This window comes from Hetaerina americana, unplaced genomic scaffold (assembly GCF_022747635.1).
Source record: "Hetaerina americana unplaced genomic scaffold, ioHetAmer1.1.p SCAF_85, whole genome shotgun sequence".
NCBI lineage: Eukaryota > Metazoa > Arthropoda > Insecta > Odonata > Calopterygidae > Hetaerina > Hetaerina americana.
This window is the reverse complement of record NW_027287483.1, coordinates 688,561-710,458: the sequence shown is the minus strand read 5'-3', so window position 1 is coordinate 710,458 and position 21,898 is coordinate 688,561. Positions and strand designations below refer to the sequence as shown.

Below are 21,898 nucleotides of genomic sequence, written 5' to 3'. Positions count from 1 at the left end.
GCCCGCGTCCGGCCAGCGATCAAAAACATCTGGCGGCTGCATCACGACAATGCGCCGTCTCACACCGCGCTTGTCGTGTCGGACTTCTTGGCCAAGCACGGCGTGGCAACGCTGCCGCACCCGCCCTACAGCCCGGACTTGGCACCACCGGACTTCTTTCTGTTCCCGAAGATAAAGAGGAGTTTGAAAGGAACGCGATACGGGACTTTGGACGCCGTCAAAGAGGCCGTGACGACGTGTCTTCGAGAGGTTCCCGATGATGCCTTCGCGGGAGCGTTCCAGGATTGGGAACGCCGCTGGAACAAGTGTATCGACTCACAAGGGTCCTATTTTGAGGAATATTAGCTTAAGATATGTAAAAGTGTAAGAATTTTTTTTTTCCTGAGTTCAATACACTTATTTTCCGGACGAACCCTGTATTACCGGGTGAACTCTACCATCACATACCAAACCGACCTTCGGGTTGATTACTATGTTTACGGTATACCATATGTTTTTACCATATTTGATGGGCAGTGTTAGGAGAGGTGTAAGGCAGGGTTGCCCATTATCACCGTTGCTGTTCAACCTGTATGTAGAGGAAATGATTAAAGAGGCATGGAAAGAACTGGAGGTAGGAATGAAAGTGGGCGGGGAATTCGTAAAATCATTTAGGTTCGCTGACAACCAAGCTTTAGGTTTTCAGTCAGCCAAGGGGTTGCAAGCATTGCTGAGAGAATTGGAAATTCAGTGCGACAGGTATGGGATGAAAATCAATATTAATAAAACAAAGGTTATGCGATTTTCTAGAAAGAAAAAGGCTAAGCTAAACATTAAAATAGGAGGGTAAAAACTAGAGCAGGTAGAACAGTTTACGTATCTCGGTAGTGTTTTGGGCCAACACGGTCAAAGTAGTAGGGACGTAAGGAGAAGAATTGCGCTAGGCAAAGAGGCTTTCACAAAGAGGAGGGTGTTGATGACAGGGACGTTGAGTAAGGACATTAAGAAAAGACTCGTAAAAACTTTGATATGGTGCGTAGCTATGTACGGCGCGGAAACGTGGTCATTGAAGCAGGAGGATAGACGTAGACTGGAGGCTTTTGAAATGTGGGTGTGGAGAAGGATAGAGAAGGTGAAATGGACAGAGAAGAAAACAAATTAGGAAGTACTTGGTATGGTGGGCGAGGACAGGGTTTTGTTGGGAGAAATCCTATGGAGGCAGGAAAAGTGGATGAAGGGGGTATTGACCGGCAGTGGGATGTTGAAGACTGTGATAGAGGGGAGAATGTTGGGTAAACAAGGAAAGGGAAGGAACAGGATATGGATGTTGGACGGGATGAAGGGAGGAAGAAGGTACTCAGAGATGAAGAGGGACCTGATATAGAGTAGGATTCTGGATTTTTTTTGTTTTGCTAGGAGTCACAAAATATTTGTTTAGGAGCTGTGTCCATCCAAAAACCTACCTTAACCGGTAGATTACCTAATAATAATATAATATTTTGTCTGATGAACAACTCAGGCTATACGTAACTTCAATAACTATACTTCGTGTATAAAATATTGATGAGCGTATAAGATCTTACCAATTAAGATTTTCATAATTTTTTTAAAAGATCTTTTTTGCTAATCTAAGCTTGAAGTTTTTTGCTTGCTGTAACAAAAGCTTATTGACATATTTTATGTCTAATTAATTTCACATTTAAAATATTTTTGAAAGAGGGAAAATTCAAGAGAGATTGAAGGAGTACCTAGAAGTGCTCTATGGTAATGTCATTAGGGCAGCAAGGTTAGACATTGAAAGTGAATATGATGCAGATGAGGGGAATGAGAAGAATTAAAGTTTTAGGAGGATGTGGAAGAAACACTCTGTATGGATAAATCATAGCATTTATGGGAGAATGTCAGATCAGTGTTAGTGCCTATTAAAAACAATGGAAATACAGCCATATGTGAGCACTGCAGAACAATAAGTTATATTTCTCACGCAGATGCAAGGTCTGTCTCAAAGTTCATGGGGGAGCGTAACGTTCGTCTTTCCGGGAAAATATAAGTCCTACTACTTTTGGGACAGACCTTTTATGTGTGAAGGATATGATAAAAGTTGCATGAGAAGAACTGGGGATTGGAATGAAAGTTGGCAGGGAATTTACGAAATCAGTTAGGTTTATGAGTGATCAATTTCTAATTAAAAATTCAGGGAGAGGGTTGAAAACATCGCTGAGCCCATTGGAAAGTCAGGGCAATAGATACGGGATGAGAATAAATGTAAGCAAACGAAATTTATGCGGTTTTCGAGAAAGAGAAAAGCTAAAAAAAATATTAAAATAGGAGCTCATCGAGTACTCGAGGAGGTGAAACAGTTTCCCTATCTCGGAAGTGTTACCAAAATGGTAAAAGTGGAAGGAATATAAGGCAAACAATCGCGTTAGACAAAGAAGCTTCCACAACGAGATAATGAATGATTGGACATTGAGTAAGGATGTTTAGCAAAGGCTTAAAACTTTCATATGGAGCGTAGTTTTGCATGCTGCGGAAACGTGGTAATTGAGGCAGGATGGCAGGTATAGATTGGAAGCTTTTGAAATGTGGGTGTGGAAAAAGGGTGGGAAAGGTGAAGTGGACTGAGAAGAAAACAAATGAGGAAGTTCTAGGTATGGTGGGGAAGTAGATGGGATTGTTGGGAGAAATCTAAAGGAAGCATAACAGATGGATGTATAGCGTTTTTATTGGCAATGGGATTTTGAAAAACATAATCGGAAAGTCAATGCAACAATTTCAGAGTGTAAAAATCATTCGCCTTGACTGGGATTCGAACCCAGATCCCTCAATATCCGGTCGAGTGCTTTAGCCACTTAAGCTACCGAGGCGTCCTCTTAAACTCCTCTTTTTATTAATTAAATATATAACATTATTAGCACCGTCGGCGCATAAGCATAGAGCATTAGATGAACCCCGAAGGGAAGCGGTAGCTTCTGTCTGAAAGATAGGTAATTTGTGTAGGAATCGTGCTGCGTATTCGCGGATCAGGTCCTGAGAGACGACTGCCCTTTGCAAGAGCGTGGCGTCGGTATATCGTATATCGCGTAATGAGCTGCGAAACATGCCATGATCGGGTGCTGATGGAATAACTGCGCGTCCCAAAACTCGGTGATTCATTTTATATTCCGTTGATAGGCTTGGGCCACTAGAAACATCGGGAGACCCATTATCCAACAGATCCAGGTGCCTGGCCAACTTCGGAATATCGCTGGATCGTAGACGGGAAGAGAGACTGGAGAAACGCCACCTCAGGCTACCGAATTACCGCAACTGGAGACTCAGATGCCCGCCCCGCCCTGTGGTGAATCAGAAAGTTTTGATCGAAAAGCCCAATTTACTGCATTCAACGGACTTATTATACTTGCAATAACTGTTACAGTGCAACAATTTCAGAGTGTAAAAATCATTCGCCTTGACTGGGATTCGAACCCAGATCCCTCAATACCCGGTCGAGTGGTTTAGCCAGTTAAGCTATCGAGGCGTCCTCTTAAACTCTGAAATTTTGGGGCTTTTAAAGGAACAAGATGTTGTGACGAAATACCGTACATACAATGTCACAGGCATTCGTAGTCGTGCGCAAGGCGCCACAGTCCACGAGGTTAAAGCCAACTTTAAACACTTATGGTGTTTTCACTTTGACAAATTCCAAAGAAACTGCGGGAGATGCCGCAACAGTAACTTTTAACGGAGTCATCCGCTAATGTGCATTTCAACGCAACAATTTCAGAGTGTAAAAATCATTCGCCTTGACTGGGATTCGAACCCAGATCCCTCAATATCCGGTCGAGTGCTTTAGCCACTTATAAGCCACTAAGTGGCTAAAGCACTCGACCGGATATTGAGGGATCTGGGTTCGAATCCCAGTCAAGGCGAATGATTTTTACACTCTGAAATTGTTGCGTTGAAATGCACATTAGCGGATGACTCCGTTAAAAGTTACTGTTGCGGCATCTCCCGCAGTTTCTTTGGAAAATAATCGGAAAGAATTTTATGCAAACAAGGAAGTAGTAGAAATGGGATGGGAATGCTGGGTGGAATGAAGGGAGGAACGAAGTACTCAGAGATGAAGAGGGACTTTGCTGTAGATTAGGATGCTGGTTTGTGTATTATAAAGAGAGATGAGAGAATTTTCGGTACTTTGTGACAAGCGTTTTGTAGCTTGAGCCAATGCAAAACTTATCTTAACCGGTAGATTACCAATTATAATTTAAGGAAACGTTTAAATCGTAGAGAATAAGATAATTAAGAAGCCGTGGGTCATGGGAGTGACGTTTAAGAGAATGGAGGAAAACTGGAGAACCTAGGCACGGAAATGAGGAGGAAAATGTACAGAGAACTAAGCAATAAACTTGAGGAGGAAGTGATTAGGCCAAGGATACGTAGCATAGCGCCAGAAGAGAATTAGGCACTGTGGTAAGAATGCGTATAAGAGCTTTATGGCAAAGATATCAGGCCGACCGGTTTGGAATAGAAAGAGAATGTCACGTAGATGAGAATAGTTTGTGTTCAGGTATTCCAGATAGCGAGATAGAAAAGGTACTCACGGAGATGAAGTCGAACAAGGCAGTAAAAATATGTAATATCCCTAATAAAATAAGAATTTCAGGAGAGTTTTGGGGAAAAAATGGAGAAAGGGATCCTTTGAACCTACACGAAGTTTTTATAAGGAAGGAATATGTCCCTCGTATTTTAAGTCCATGTTGACCCGGAAAAGTATAAGGCTAAGTTGTAAGTGAGGGCTATAGGACGAATATTTCAATTTCAGAAGTAGCAAAGGTAGTTCCAAGAATTATTATTGGAAAGTTGCAAAATAATGCAAACAACTTTCGAGACGAAGATCAGTTTGGGTTTAGAGAGATAAGAGGAACGCGTGACGCCAATTGCTGTGATGAGAAACTTGGTAGAAAGGAACATGGAAGATAATGAGGGTGTCTATGTGTGAGTCGTGGATCTTGAAAAGGTGCGCGAACGTTTAGAGTGGGCAAAGTTAATTGATGGATCGTTGAATAAACGACCCTGGAGCCTGAAGTTCAGGCGACTTTTTCCAAACTTGTAAATGAATCAGATAGTAGAGATAAGGGCAGCAGAAGGAAGACGGAGATGAGCAATGAAATTAGGTTCCACTATCGCTGGAGCTTTCTACACATGTACGAGTACAGAGGAAATGTTGAGGGTAGCATGGGTAGGACCTGAGCGGGGAATAACGGTGGGCGGCGGGATGATTGAGTTATTTGGGCCTGCAGGTTATCTAGCGATATTGAATCAGAAAGCCAAGGGAATTCAGCCATGCAGATTATTTTACATAAGCAAAGCGAGATTCTCAAAAATTAGGAAACTTAAATTAAATATTGGATTAGGAGGGAATGAACTAAAACTGGTGGATCATCTCATGCATTTCGGCCGTATTTTATGGGAATAGTGGCATATTTTAGGGAACATTTTTTCATAATTATTATTCCATACCTAAAACCAGTTTTTTTTACAACGGTGACCAGTAGTTTTTAATTTTAATGGGTTGGGTTTGATGAATGACAAAAAACCGTTCGATAGCCACAGAGTTTAATATGTTTATTCTATATCCTTCCGCAAGTCACCGAAAATTTCCACATAATGAAAGACCACTACATATCCAAAAATGTCATCAAATAATGCAATGTAGATTGTATAACATCGTTTTAAACACGAAATCCCATACTACCTTGATCAAAAATTTCCCGGAATTTATTCAGAAAATTAAAAATACAAGTTTATTCATCTAAATCTATATTGTCCCCTTCAAAGTAATCCCCATCGACTGCAACACACTTATGCCAGCGCTTGATCCAATCCTCGAAACATTTTTTATATTCGGTTTTCGGTATGTCCATCAGTGCTTCCTGCGATTTTTCCATTACTTCCTCTCGGCTGCTAAAACGCGTTCCCCGTAATGGTTTTTTAACTCGATTGAACAGAAAGAAGTCACAGGGAGCCAAATCAGGTGAATTCGGTGGCTGTTGGATGGTATTTGTTGCATTTTTCGTCAAAAAATTACGAATAATGATAGCACTGTGCGACGGTGCGTTATCATGGTGCAAAATCCACGAGTTTTCTGCCCACATTTCTGGTCTCTTTCGGCGAATTGCTTCACGCAAACGTCTCATAACGCCCAAATAATACTCTTTGTTTACTGTCTGGCCTTCTGGCAAAAATTCATGATGCACTACACCGTTGTAATCCATGAAAACCGTCAGCATTGCCTTCTTTTTTGACTGAAAACGACGTGGTTTTTTTGGTCTCGGCTCATTTGGTGAACGCCATTCACTTGCCTGATGTCTGGATTGCGTGTCGTACTCATAAACCCACGTCTCGTCTCCAGTAATGATCCTTTTGATGAATGTGGGATCGGATTCAGCCTCGCAAATCATGTCTTTTGCGACGTCAACACGGTCTCTTTTTTGCATGAAATTGAGGTCTTTTGGCACCAACAACACGACGGAAACCCAAATCATTAACCACAATGTCTTGGGCGGATCCATAGGCAATGTTCAAGTCCTCCGCTATTTCTCTGATGGTTAATTTGCGGTTATTGACCAACATTTCTTTTACTTTATCAATTTTTTCACCGACTTTCGATGTCGATGGTCTGCCACTGCGTTCATCATCTTCGATTGACTCACGACCACTTCTGAACCGCTCGTGCCACTGGTAAACGACCGTTTTTTTTAGAGAATCGTTGCCGAAACACTTTTCCAACATTTCCAACGTCCGTGCGCCACTAAATCCGTTTTTTACGCAAAATTTAATACAAGTTCGTTGTTGCAAATTTAAATCCATTTCTGCAATTGTAAAAAATCGCCAACACACACAGAGATAGATGTACTCTTGGCTACGTAACTTTTGCAAATGTCAAGTTATGACACTAAGATTTAAAGGGAATATCAACAACAGATGTACCAATTTAACAAAAAAACAGAACTCAAATCGGAACGATGGGAGCGCCACACGGTGGTTATTCCGGGAACTTTTTGATCAATGTAGTATGCTGTCCCAGTAATTTTCTGATGGCAGCGTCACGACTGACAGAATTTTGAACTACATTGAGATACAAAACTTAAAATACTTTGTAAGCCAAAGCAGACGAATTTAAAAACTATAAAGTTCTTCGTGAGATTTATTTATAGTCAAACATACAATATTTGCATGTATTCATAAATTAAAAATGTACAACAGAATACAACAATACTTAGAAAGCCAGATACTTAAAGGCACTTACATTCCAATTGCCATTCCTATTGCTTCCCCGGGGATTTTGTAACGCTGGCTTCGCGCACGGAGAAACTTTGAACTATGTAATTAGGACATTCGAATTATCTACTTCGTCAGGTAAGACGAGCAAGCACTTCCAGATACTTATTTACTAACTTCCATTATTTCGTCGAATGCACTCAAAATTTAAACATTAAATTCATGAATCTTAAAATAAAAATATTAAAATTCGCAAGAACCATCTTCAAAATTTGCTTAAAAACCGCGTCATTTCTTCCAGATTTCCATGTCGGGAGCATGTTTACATGTTGGTAAGTGTACATAAGAAACAACAGGGGCAAGTATGTAATGCACGACAGAGGAAAAAAATGTTGAGGCAACCAACAGGGTGATAGGGAAAGACGTATGTCCTGGTCGGAAAGTACTGGGATAATATTATATTTGATATTTTAGTGCACTGGAAGCCACCGCTGGGGTTTTCGGCTGGGGTGAATACACACCAGACTAATTTTGACCAGAATTTGACCCTACCGCAGTCGGAAAATGTTATTCTTATCCCTTATTGTTCCTGGAAAAAATCGCATCTTAAATCTCTCTATTCTACACTTAATATCTCTAATGTTATTGGCATGATCACTCCTTCCGCAGTACGATAGGTGCAATGATACAATTTCATTATCATTGCTAAAGAGACGGCCTTCCAATTTATGCTAGAGATTTAATTAGTTCAATAGTTTCAGCCTCAACTTTGTGGAAGTTCATTTTAATAAATGAAAAAGAAACACTTTGTTCCAATCCACCAATTTATAATAAATGAAAAAGAAACACTTTGTTCCAATCCACCAATTTATTACAGGTACGACTAGTTTCGACGCTACGGCGTCATCCTCAGGTACAAAGTTTAAAGTCACAATCATTGTATATATACTCTCTTCTGGAAAGGGTGGGGGAGTTGTGGGAAGAGGGGGCGGGGAGGGGAGTACGGGGGCATACTTTCGTACCTACCCCCGTACTCCCCTCCCCGCCCCCTCTTCCCACAACTCCCCCACCCTTTCCAGAAGAGAGTATATATACAATGATTGTGACTTTAAACTTTGTACCTGAGGATGACGCCGTAGCGTCGAAACTAGTCGTACCTGTAATAAATTGGTGGATTGGAACAAAGTGTTTCTTTTTCATTTATTATAAATTGGTGGATTGGAACAAAGTGTTTCTTTTTCATTTATTAGAGATTTAATCTTTAATTCAACCTTAGCTCTGCGAGTGATTCCCAGCCTCTAATATTTTGGATACTCTACGAAGTATACCATACCAACGTTTTACAAATCTTTCTCCTCTACGCTTCAGGCGATCTAATTCGAAAACTAATCCAACTTCGTGAGGATCCCACATACGATACTAGCAGTACATTTTAAATGAGGCCTTACCAGCGAAAGACTTCTTTCTCTTAGACCTTTTCATAACATTTACCCAGTACTTTTCTAATAAATCTTAATTTTTTGTTAGCTTTTCCACATGTTCCCCGTATTTGCTTCACTCAGAAGAGGTCGTGAGTGACTGAAACGCTAAGTATTTAATTAAGTCTATTTCGGTGTTCCCAATGCAGTAGGCGTTCGGGAGGGAACGCTCTTTTTCCAAAAATTCATCACTACGCACTTTTTAAAGTTTGATTCTAATTTCCAAGCCCCGTACCGACGTTGGACAGAATTTAGGTCATCTGATAAAGATGCAGTGTCCTCAGGATTACGGATATTAGTAAATCACTGCATCGTCGGCAAATTAACGTATCTTAACAGTGACCACGGAGTCAATGTCGATAATGTAAAGTAGCGATACGCAAAAGAAGTCTGATAACACTTTAGTTTATACTTTGAGGTACTTTGTCGAAGGCTTTCTTAAAATCTAGAAAAACCGCGTCCACTGGAAGATTGCTCTCTCCCGAACTAAGGATGCCATGAATAAAAAGTGCAAGTTCTGTCTCTCAGGATCTACCCTGTCAGAAACTGTGCTGATTTTTCCTTAATAACTCCTGACTAACGAGGTGCCTCACGATCGAAATAGCCACTATATGTTCGATAACCTTGCACGAAATGGATGTGAGGGAAATAGGTCTGTAATTTCTCAGTTCCTCCATGTCTCCGTTTGTAAATATTGGTGTGACGTTAGCCGTTTTCCAATCTCTGGGAATCTTGTAATCTACTAGCGACTTCTTAAATATGATTTCTAGATATGGTGCAATTTCCGACGATAGATCCTCAAATTTACGAGCGGGTATTTGATCGGGCCCGAAGGATATATTAGGCTTAATTTTTTTCAGCAAACGTTCTATTGCATGATATGAAATTTCAATTTTGAGCATCGGTTGGCCGGCTCGATTTGGTAAGCTATCGGAGACATACGGTGAGACATTGGTGAACGCAATGAGGTTAGAATGTAACTGTCTGAATCAACCATCAGAGGTGAGTTTCGTTAAAATTAAAATTTTCAATGGCTGCATTTTTAATCCAATTGTAAATGCAAACTTGATTACTGAAATTAGACACTCAATGCATGAGGCAAGACCCTCCAACATTTAATACTGAATACTGTAGATATAAAAACAAAGCTTAATACTTTTGAGTCATCTGACAACCATTAATCCACTCATGAAAATATGCACAATAAATCGTCTTATTTTACATATGAAAAGCATAACCTTATGATAAAAACAAAGAAAAAATAATTCACATGTTTCTTAAGTTCTAAAATAAAAAAATTCCAGATCATTTTACAGAACTTCCAAATAGACTCGCTTACCACCAATTCCTGTAATACTGGCCAACTCAGCAAGTAGGCCAACAGGCAATAAAAACCATAGTTTATAAAACTATGATAATACCAATGTAGACGCATGAAAGAAGGTATTAAATAAGTTAGACTTTTCCAAACTGCTGGTTACCGTTTCGCCTTTATCATTTTTAAGTGAATGAACTGTTGACTAATTTCCCTGAAACTCTCCGACGTGCGACCAAAATGCTTTCGGATTCTCTTTCAAATTTTCCGCTTATCTTACCCATTTGAATCGCTTAACGCTTTCCGTAATTCCATCCTGGCATTCGCCCTAGATATCTTGTAATCATAAGAGATACTCTTTTTGTCGCTAAAGATTTCATCCCTAATATTTTTCATTTTGGCGAGATATATCCTATGACGTCGTTATGCTTTTCTAACATCCGCGATGTACCGTCTAGGTTCCGTGTTATCTTTTATAAATTTACTGGGAATGGACTTGTTTCACATATGATCTCAGGGAAGTGATTCCACGTATCCTTAGCATTTCGGTGATTACTATCTTTGCTAAAAGTTGCAAATTAACTCTGTAGCACGCATTTCAGACCATTTCAGCCCCCTAGTTTAAACAAGTACATTTTTATTTTAGGCTTCTATTTCTGGCCCCATGTAGCGATAACTTGGCATTTACTGCCCTGTCATTTCTGTAAACATAACAATAGCAAGGATTTTGGAAAAATTTCACCGTCGGCAATAAAAGTGGATATCCAGCTATCTGTACCAAAAATTATGTGCGCCTGTGCTTTGAATAAGGTGACAGTATTCTGCGACAGCAATTCTATAAATATAAAAAACCTGGTGATCTCTTAGTAGCTCATGTGATAATATTTTGGCATATAATGGCCAAATAATTTTAGTAATATGCTTTCACTAAGCAAATTTATAATTCTGAGAGATCACTTCAAAAAAGAATCTTTGCACACTGTAGGCTGATTTAACAGATTTAAGAGAAATCAAACTGTTTAAGTCTTGATGAGAGGAAAATAATATTTAACCTTTAATCCATCAAAACAAGGAAAAGGATTTGCAATGAAAAGGATGATAGTATAATGCAAAATAATAAAAACTGATAGGGTTAACTAGCATTCTACAAATTCCAAAATTGTATTAAAATAAGACCATCTCACAGAGATTGGCTCCCGCTCGATCTCTATCCCTAAAAAATGCCTTGACAAAGAGTATAGAGGCACTGGTAAATGCAATTTTCCCAGATTATCAAAGACGTTAACTTACACTTTTTGTTAAGTTTTTGGCTCAGAACCCCACCTTCCTTATAATAGATTCAAGAGTTCAAAGAAAAAATAATTAAGGAGAAAACTGGGATGTAAAAATTTCAAATAACATCGCACAATGAACATATTTTATGCTTTAATCGCATTTATAATGTGCTTACACAGCATAATTATGGAATGTAAAATTTTACATATTCAAAGTACAATGCACCATATTTTGCAGCATTGCAGAATAACGGTAATTCTTCATAAAATCTTAATGCAGTTTCCTTCAAATCAAAATGATATGTATGCATTAAGACATGCAGTACAAAATTAAAAGCATCACAATCATACATTTTGAAAATATAACAAAGATCACATATAAAAAATTAACACAGGAAATGCCAATGGAATTCACTGCAAAACCCTTCATTACTTGCCTCCGCTTCACCATTTGATTAAAAATATAGAAAAGTATCTGTCATCCAAGCGGAACAACACAAATGTGTACATTTTTAAAGAAAAATCAATAAAACAGTAAATATCATCAAATAAATCTTGAGTAACAAATATTAATATCTTGCAATCTGCCATCACTTATAATTCCATCACCGCAGCCCTGGCTAATACATGCAGATTGGACGGAATATGATAAGGCCTGGGCAGTTCAAGGTCATTAACTACCCTTACGATTCAGTCATGATTGAGGTGGCTCAGGACTGATAGTGCAATTACAGTGACTATTGTGCAGATTTGACATATTAAAAATTAACTAAAACAACTTATAAAATTAATCTATTAGTTGCGGTAATAAACTCAATCCATACAATTTAAGCCCACAATCTGCATTCATCTTTTCAGGAGTGCTGCACTATCTTAGATATCAGCACAAAAGAGGGAATGAGTTAGAAAGAAGGCAGTGATGACATAAGAAAATTTTAGAACTTAATACATCACTTGTAACCAGTTCTTGCATTTGAAGACCACTTCCAGGTTAGAATGTAACTGTCTGAATCAACCATCAGAGGTGAGTTTCGTTAAAATTAAAATTTTCAATGGCTGCATTTTTAATCCAATTGTAAATGCAAACTTGATTACTGAAATTAGACACTCAATGCATGAGGCAAGACCCTCCAACATTTAATACTGAATACTGTAGATATAAAAACAAAGCTTAATACTTTTGAGTCATCTGACAACCATTAATCCACTCATGAAAATATGCACAATAAATCGTCTTATTTTACATATGAAAAGCATAACCTTATGATAAAAACAAAGAAAAAATAATTCACATGTTTCTTAAGTTCTAAAAAAAAAAAATTCCAGATCATTTTACAGAACTTCCAAATAGACTCGCTTACCACCAATTCCTGTAATACTGGCCAACTCAGCAAGTAGGCCAACAGGCAATAAAAACCATAGTTTATAAAACTATGATAATACTATAACTATTACTTTTTTAATCCTTCACACCATTTAGGTTTAACCATGGGTGGCCAACACTTTCTAACTCAAAACTTGACAATGTCTGTAAGAGCTGGAGCAACATTTATATTAATCAGTATTTACAAATACCAATTATATCCCTGAAACAGAACAAATGCATTAACTGCAATTATTTATCACAGGGACACATATTTCACATGTTACAGCTAAAGAAATGCTTTAGAAAACTCAATTATGACCATCCAATACTTGAGAATAACATAAAATAAGTTTGACATGAACACAAGAACAATGTTTGCCAATTTAAACAAGAGAGTAATATTTTCCAAATATTTACAGAGAACAAGCTAAAATAATTACTCTTAATCATGATACAATGATGGTTAGTACTACAAGTTTTCCACAATACTACAAATAATTGTTGGATTAGTTCCATTGTACATTCTCGCATTCAGCTGCCACCACTGGGACTGATGTGCCACAAAACCTAGAGGGTTTCATTGGCGCTGTATTTTAAAATGCAGCAAATAGCTTCTACCATTTCATTATTCAATAATGATATTAACTATTTATCCACCAATCAAAAACCAAATTCTTAGTACTCAATTACATTATTGTCTCAGAATGACCTTATTTTTCAAGAGTATGCAATTTACCATAGTGGTTTATGAGAACATGTACGCGCGAACTTTCTCCATTTCAAAGATACAAATCTTCTGCATGCACATGCATCTTTCAGCTGCAAGAGTATTGCTTATAATAGGTAGTCCAACAAGAGATCTGAGAAATTCCAAAGCATTTTTCGCAAATTTATTGCCATCAGTTTGTGCACTAGGGACAGAAATTCAAAATTTTAACCATGCAATTTTCTACCTAGATTTTTAACCCCTAAATTTCAATGTAGTTCCTCAACCTTGTACCCTTTGTTACAAATATGCAACTTTTTGCAATATAACTTGCGAGTTTTAGTATTTACATGATATTATTTGCAGATTCATATGCTATCACACACTTTTGTGAAGCTAACAAGAACTAGGGCTAGAGCATTGGCCACCAACCCTATATCTTTGCCTGGAAGTGCTGATCCCTGTCCTCCCCTTTCTTCCTCAGCAAGTAATGAGGATTTGTCTCAGAATAATACATGCCCTATTACTATCATAGGTCATCATAGAGCCATTTGACTCCAAAAATCCTAAGCTTAATAGATCGTTAAGGCAACACATATATACATTCTTGGGGGAAGGCACGCATAATGATCAGATGAGCAAAAAGAGTTCATAGAACATGTATAACAGTGAAACAGCAATTGATACTTCCAACCGGACAAAAAGCTCACTTTTTTATTGGTCCTTCTCCAACACCCACCAGTAAAAAAATCAAACCGAATCCCCACTTTCCCCGCATATACTGTTCTATAAACACCCTGCATCCTTAATATGCAGCACCACTTCAGTGATCACAATATCAATTTGCATTGGAAAGATTCAGCATGTTTCTTTTACATATGTAACTTAATCGAGAGTTTAAATAAATCATGGGTATGCTTGTAGATTCTATAAAAGACAGTATAACCAAAGATATTCTTACAGCAGCCTATGCATATTACTGCAGAAAAATGCCCTCGATTTAAAGAAAAATATCAATTTAAAAGTCCAGGTATCAAATAAAAAAGTTAGAATAAGTTAAAAGAATATTAACCCACATTTATAGTTAAATAATCAGACAATTGTAACTTAGAGTACTACAGGGATAACCTTGACTTGAGCCTAGACCAAAAAAATAATCTACCGAAGAATATTAAGTATTTCTAATAATTAATACCTATATTCATTGTTATTTATCACGGATAAATGAAATCCTGAGTATTAAAAGGCACAAAGATAAACTCTGCATACCCTCGCTTATAATGAAAAAAATCAGATAAAATATTTATGAACATAAATTTGAAAAACAACCACAAATTGAATGTTTAAAGCACTTTACAAAATTTCTATGATGTAAACCATAAGACTATGTCACATTCAAAACTTAATTGGACTGATTCCAATATTAGCATCAATTCAATGATTACTGAGCCCATAAATAAATACAAGGCCTTGAGAGCTCAGCAGAACATTAATGTAGTTTTATAGTAATATTACACTTAAGGGAAAAAAGCTGCTACAATGGAAGCGAACTTAGCTAAAATACTGCTTATTGATACACTGAAGGCATGAAAATAATTCAATTATTCAAATAAACAATAAATTCACCTTCTTCTCAACAACTCAAGTCCTATCACCAGCAGCCTAGTTCAAAATGTGTAATGACAAAAGTTCGTAAGCGCTTAGATACTTTATCTGTGAATAAACCCTGATGTAAAATACCTTATTATGCAAGTTAAGTTAGCAGTAACATGTGCCATGCGAAATACTTTATATTCAGTTACTGGAACACAAATATAAAATGCTATAAAAATACAAGCCAAACATCCCTTGATCACATCCTTTTTTGTTTAGATTAAATCGGAGGGTGCAAAAGGCATCACCCTCTTGGCTGTTGGCAATATATAAAACTATTACTTCTTAATATCTCATTAATATGGCAATAAGACCATTTATGTCATTAAAAATAAGTTAAAGAGTGCCCTTCATCTCTCTGAAGATTTAAAATTTACTTTAGTATATAAACTAACAATTATTTGCATCTCTTGTACAATATTTTCAGTCAAATAATTTCTTGCAATTTGGAAAATATAAAATTTAGCTTTCTCACAACTGTTTTCTTAGAGCTAACTAAGTATCTGTTCTAAAAATTATATTTTTGGTATAATTAATAATGAAATCTCCTTTCCCACACAACATTCAGGTCAATATCCCAGAGTTTGTATTAAAATAAATACCTCAGCCATGGCACACATTATTGAAGAGCATACAAGCTCATGAACATTTGTGGCATAGAAAATCATTGCAGCATCAAGGATAAGCATAGAAATATTAACCAAGGGAGTGACAACATTGAGAATGAGTATATGGAGGAAGAGCCGCCTTTTAATGAAGCCAAATCACCTGAAAGAGCAATTCAAGAAAATGGAATGAATGTATTAATATTAGCTTGAAGCTAACCAATGTTTATTTAAAAAATACAACCTACTTATTTAGTGTATCATTTTAAAATATCACCAATTGTAAAATCTATTCATGTAGTTACTTATGCATTATAAATTCAGGGGAAATACATGAGGAAAGCTTCATGGCATAAAGTTTATTAATTTGAACTTACATAGCCAATATAAAATATGTAATAAAATAACGTAAAAATTGAAAGAGGTCTATTGAGAGTTTATTAAATGCCAGACCGACTCATTCGAACTTTAAGAAATTTCAAACCACAGTTACAGTGAAGGACGGGCAAAATTAGATGGTTACAGCTCCTTCGGAGTAAGAATATCTAAATAGTAAACCTAGAATGAGTGTCACGAATATAAATCTAGTTACCCATTTGAAATGTGACAGTAGGGGAAGACATTCGCCCATCTCCACCGTTTGAAAATGCCAGCACTCGCATGTGATAGACTTTCCCTGGTGAAAGCCCATTGATGTATGCCTCCAATTTATTGCCAACCTTTATGATCGTGTCATTTGCTGTACTCATATCTTGGTCCACCTCCCAAACGCGAACCTAAAAAATATGCAAAATTATAATTAAATACCTAAGAGAAAAAAAGCTTCATATCAAGTCATATTTGGTAAAATTCCATTCCTTATGTCTTAGTTTACATTAAACTCTCTCAAATGTCAGATTTCTCCTTTATTTTCTCATTTTCACTTTGATTTCACAAAGCCAACAAGCTGCTTATTATAATATTAGGCATTGAAAATGATGACTGCATGGGGATTTTGTGACACAGAGGCCACATATATAACAAACACTTCAAAATTTCTTGGACATATGAGTAAGCTTTCCTGTGTCAATGGAGGAAGAAATTTGGAAAATGGGTCACACCTATCAGTAATTTAAACATAGCCTAAGTGAACTGGGAGGCTCAACATTTCTGATAAAACAGAAATATTTACATAACTGTATTTAAAATTTTGCATACAAATTTTACCTTATAACCAATAAGGGGCTCTTCTTTCTGGCTTGGCGCTACGTAACGCCAGACCACTCGAACTGTTGATGGATCAACCTCATATATGTGCACAGAAGATGGGGGTTTTTGAGGGGCATTCATGTATGTTCGCTCTGAAAAGGAAAGAATAATAATTCAATGATGTTAAGTTGCTGCACGTTCACATCATAAAAAAGAAAAAACTATATATTATTGCTTAATAACAGTTATATTAAGTCGTGCAATTACCCAAAAATCGTTCACTCTCAGGCCCTTCTCCAGCAGCATTGTAAGCCATCACTTTCACATAGTAATTAGTATCCGGCTGGAGACCAACAATGAGAGACCATGGCTTTGTGCTTCGGCTGAGGTAGTATACTGAATCTTCCTCTTTACCATCTTCCTTCCAATATTTGAGCTATAGAAATAATCCAAAAAAGCATGTAATTACAAATTATGGATGGACATACCAAGAGAAAGAAAAATTTCAGGAGTAAGATGGACAAACACCATTTGCTCAATGATTAGACTACAACGTTATAGGTTATGAAACTTAGATATACATATCATTGGCACTTCAATTCTGCATGCTAGTTAAATAACATTGTGCAAACTGTAAAGCAAAATCTTACACAGTAGGTCCTTGAATTACAATAGGTTCACATTAAATTGAAACTCAAATTAGGATTACACGCAAACTTTTTATTTTATTAGCATGTACTCTGATCACAGTTTTTCTCCATTTTATGCTACTATAAAATTTCATAACCATGGCTTATTTAGGGACTGATGTATTTTTTCCCATGCAATTGATAAACTCCATATTGTACATATATTACCTAAACTCTTATTTCAGGCACACCCATACAAAATGCAAACGCTGTTTCTTGAGCATCGAAGTTAAGGAAAACAGTAAAATACTTCAACATTGACAGAAATCATAAGCGTTGATGAAAGTAAACATTTATAAAGGTATTCATTTGTGATAGCTAACACAAAATTTTCTGAGAAAATTGTCACATCATCAACATTACCATTGTACTTAAAGCAGCCAATAGTGCAAAATCACTGTCACAGATCTTCCCAATTAAAAATTACGCTGTGGTAAGACAATTTATAAGTGGAATAGAAATCAAACAATTTGAAGCCAATGAATTCTTCAAAGACTGCAAAGAGGAGCCTCTTTGAACTCACAGTAGAAATTTTACGGGAAGCAATCATCAGCTAAGGTCATTTGTACCATCAGGGATAGATAGGAAAGGAGAAAGGGTATAGAGCAACCCAGTATCAACATTCGCCTACTTTTAACGAAAGGCACCAAGGGGGCCACAGTTTTCAATTCCCATTCGACAGATGGTGCACTCACTCAAATTGCTCTCCACTAAGCACCTAAAGTAGGGATTGGGATACCACTGAAAAAAAACACTATCCTCCGGGATTCGAACTCGGGCCCTCAGGGTGGGAAACCAGTGCACTTGCCTACGCACCAATCTGATTCCTTCTTTGAACTCATATCTAAACCTTAGTCACTCATGTTAACATTCTCTCTGGTGAATTACAATAAAACATAAAGGAAAGTAACCTATTAATCTGTAATTTTAAGACAAAAAGCATGTTTTTTTGGTGAGTATAATTAAACATTGCCCACACCTCTAAATATCATGCCGTGGGAGATTCAAATCAGACATGCCATGAGAAAACTATCCTCTCTTGAAAGACATGAGAAAACAGCCATGGCTCAGCGCTAAGAGAGGAGGCATGTTACTATGTCACTAAGCAAGAGCTTGACCTACAATAACTCAAAACTACACCTTTAGCACATGAAGTAGAAAAGAGGAAGTCAGAAGAATTACTAATCTTCCAAGTAGCTTTAAGAAAGCACTGGATTTGTGAGCACTCGATTCTTTTTGGGCCAATTTGACGAAAAAATATTGCGCTGCTTTAAAAAACTCCATCATGAACCCACAAAGACCTAATTTTTAAGAGGTAAGCACTATGATTTTTAGAGAGTTCATCATTGGTCATGTGACTTTCATTTGTAATTCCTCATTGAGGGCGCTAATATATTGGCAAAATTAAATTTAGGTGTTATCAATTGCTAACAATTGATTAAAAACACGCTAATGAGAGAATCAGAACAACTAAAACCATTCATCTAGCCACATAACTAACATTGGAGGTAATATAAATTGGTGTAGGAAGTACGCCCACCACCACTGCAATTGACAAACATCGGACAACATGTCATCTAGATAATGCCAATCGTTTATGGGGTAATACATTTTAAATGACATTTATTGCAATTCTCAATTTTTAATTCTGATATTACCTTTTTAAAATGACAAAATTTGAGAATATTTTCCACATAAATTCTTAGCCCTTAAAAATCACTGGGTGCATACACAATCTTCTCAAGTTAACACACAATAAGTTAACATGAGTAAATTTTTGAACAATTTCAACAGAATGAAGATAAAGTTTCTTACCCTGTGCCCTATTAGCTTCCCACGTACTCTTTCACGAGTCTGCTCAATAGGAATCCAGGAGACATTAAGAGCAGTTGAGTTGTATGAACGAGCAGAAACTTGGCTCGGTGCCACCCGAGGCATATCTTCAGCACTATAAATGATGGCAATTTCAGATTCAGGGCCGTATCCCACTTCATTTCCAGCCTAAAAATGTTAAAAAGTTTAAATTACTAAAAAATAAATAATAAATAAAACAGCAGCAGTGGTAATAATACTACCTTACCTGAACTTTAACTTCATATTGAGTATAATAGTACTTGTGTGACACATCCTCGACTGACATCCCAACATTGCCTGGCTTAAGTTTGGAAGTTTGGAATTCTATATCGCCTTTGCGCCGCCAAAATATTTTGTAGAATATTCCAGGGCCATTCTGATCTCCAATTGACAGTGGCTTAAAAAATCAGAAGCAATCAATCAGGATTAATTACCCATTCAAATAGTACCCAAGCAGTGCAAAAACAGTACATCTATATTCACTACATTTTTGTATAATTGATTTCTATTATTATGCAAAGAATCAACGGCATAAAGGTAAGCACGGAAAACCTTCTAAAAATGTATACCAGTATAAATGGAGTCTCAATGACAATTAGTGGATAGACTTAGATTTCACTTATTGTGCCAGTCACAAATCTAATAATTTAAGGAAGTATGTAATTCATTATTTTTAGTATCCTACTTTTACCATAACCTCTGAACATTACATTATGGTCAAACCTGAAAGCTATTGAGTTCCTACTCAGATGAATAACCCATGGTGCTCCAAACAGATAACACAAGAGGCATTACCCCAAGATAGGGCACACAGACATCCCCATGCTTTTACTTCAACACTATGTACATAACCTGTAAAATTTTGTGAGTTTAAAGACAAGCTCCCAAATAGTCTAAAGATGGAGATTCTCAAACAGATTGAATTAAAAGATCATCTGCTGATTTGTATGTTATTATCTGCAAGGAGCTTCTGCTCCCTAACCTCTCCCGACTACTCTCAGCATGGCAGTCTCTGACAGAACAAAGAGCCACTTCCATCCCATCACCTCTAAACAACAGATGAAAGAGATAAATTAGCTCTTTAACTCTCACAATTATACAATAAGAAATTTAAAATACATGTGTTTTCAAGTGAGTAATCATTTGGGTTGACATACTAACTTAATTTGTCTAGGCTTCAACAATAATACTATTTTGATTCAACAGAATGAATAGGTAGTTACTGCCAGTAGTTCTACCACTGCCAACCTGCCAGTCAACTTAGTTTTAGTAATGATTTATGAAAGAACTTGGACGTGAGTTTTACTCCACTGCTCAGGGCAGGTATGCAGTTTTCCAGCAGCAAAGGAGATGTAAGAGAGTAAGGAGCTGTAAGATCATTGGTAACTAGCTGATCATAAGAAGTTAAGATGCAATCATTCAAGATGCCATGTATATACAATTATATTTAATAGCTAGGCAATCGGTAAAATTATTAAATTCCCCATATATCTCTGTGGCTTATAACCAAATGTGAAATTAAAAAAAAATTAATTAGCATACGACCTAACAGGTTGTTTAGTGCAAATTGTCTAAATAGTATAAGTTTTCATTCGACAGTATTTTCAGTCTGATTGAATTCGTGGGACATATAAATATCATACACCTGGGACCCATTAACCAGCCTTTAAATTAAAAAGAGAAATAATTGTAATTGGGAATTCCAAATTTCCATTTTAACTTCTTGACTTTTGCAAAAAAAAACTCAGCCCTTTCCCAAATTTTTGAAGAAATGCTAAAAACCTGACTGTTTCCCGATTTCCCAACTGAGCGGTCACCTTGAACATGATGCAACATGAATCAGCACTAAATGAAATACTCCCATTTTCAAACTGGATTTTGGGAAAAAGGCACATACAACAAAAGCAAACTTTGTTTTCAGTTTTTAGAGATATTATTAGGATGAATTAACTGAGACTTTCTATGATAATAAAGATTACATTACTTGGGAAATTAATAGATATTTTATCTCCAGAAATCCAGAGACCAAATGAATTCATTCAATGGATCCTATTTAGGCATGAGAATGAAGATAAATATTAGCATGGACATCCAAAATCGACTGCTCCACACATGAAAAATCAAATGCAAAAAACCACATATCCATACCTGCCAAGTAATGGTTAAATCACCAATCTTCCCACCACCTCCTCCAACGTTAGTTGGAGCCTTATAAGGGTGATCAGTGGGTGTGTTGTACTGTGGTGAAGGGGCTGATGGTATACCATATCCAATTTCATTACCAGCTATTACTCGAAACTCATACTTTGACCACGGAGATAAAACATCACGAATAACTGCCTCCTTCCGACCATTATACCTACCAACTTCTGTTGCAACCACTCCTAAAATAAACAAAATGAGAAATATTTTCCAAAAAATTATTACCGCAGCGGAGTACCATTTAAAGTAAGGATTTAAATCAATTAATAATAAGGCTGAATGAAGTATAAAATTAACAACAAAATAACAAAGGGAAATAATTTTGC

At 36.9% G+C, this 21,898-nt stretch overlaps 1 protein-coding gene across 4 annotated transcripts in view; it reads right to left on the bottom strand.

Moving 5' to 3' along the window:
* Positions 1–11,474: 11,474 nt before the first annotated feature.
* Cont (Contactin) overlaps positions 11,475–21,898 on the bottom strand; it is a 31,231-nt gene continuing 20,807 nt past the window's right edge. For 3 of the 4 annotated variants that reach the window (XM_071597290.1, XM_071597289.1, XM_071597291.1), the window contains 7 exons: positions 21,519–21,754; positions 19,597–19,767; positions 19,332–19,517; positions 17,095–17,263; positions 16,846–16,979; positions 16,232–16,415; positions 11,475–15,802 (listed from right to left, as the gene is read on the bottom strand). In XM_071597290.1, the coding sequence (XP_071453391.1) occupies positions 15,699–15,802; positions 16,232–16,415; positions 16,846–16,979; positions 17,095–17,263; positions 19,332–19,517; positions 19,597–19,767; positions 21,519–21,754 (1,184 nt within the window). In that variant the 3' untranslated portion in view covers positions 11,475–15,698. The remainder of the gene's footprint in view (positions 15,803–16,231; positions 16,416–16,845; positions 16,980–17,094; positions 17,264–19,331; positions 19,518–19,596; positions 19,768–21,518; positions 21,755–21,898) is intronic. The other variant, XR_011702915.1, reaches the window with a different exon arrangement.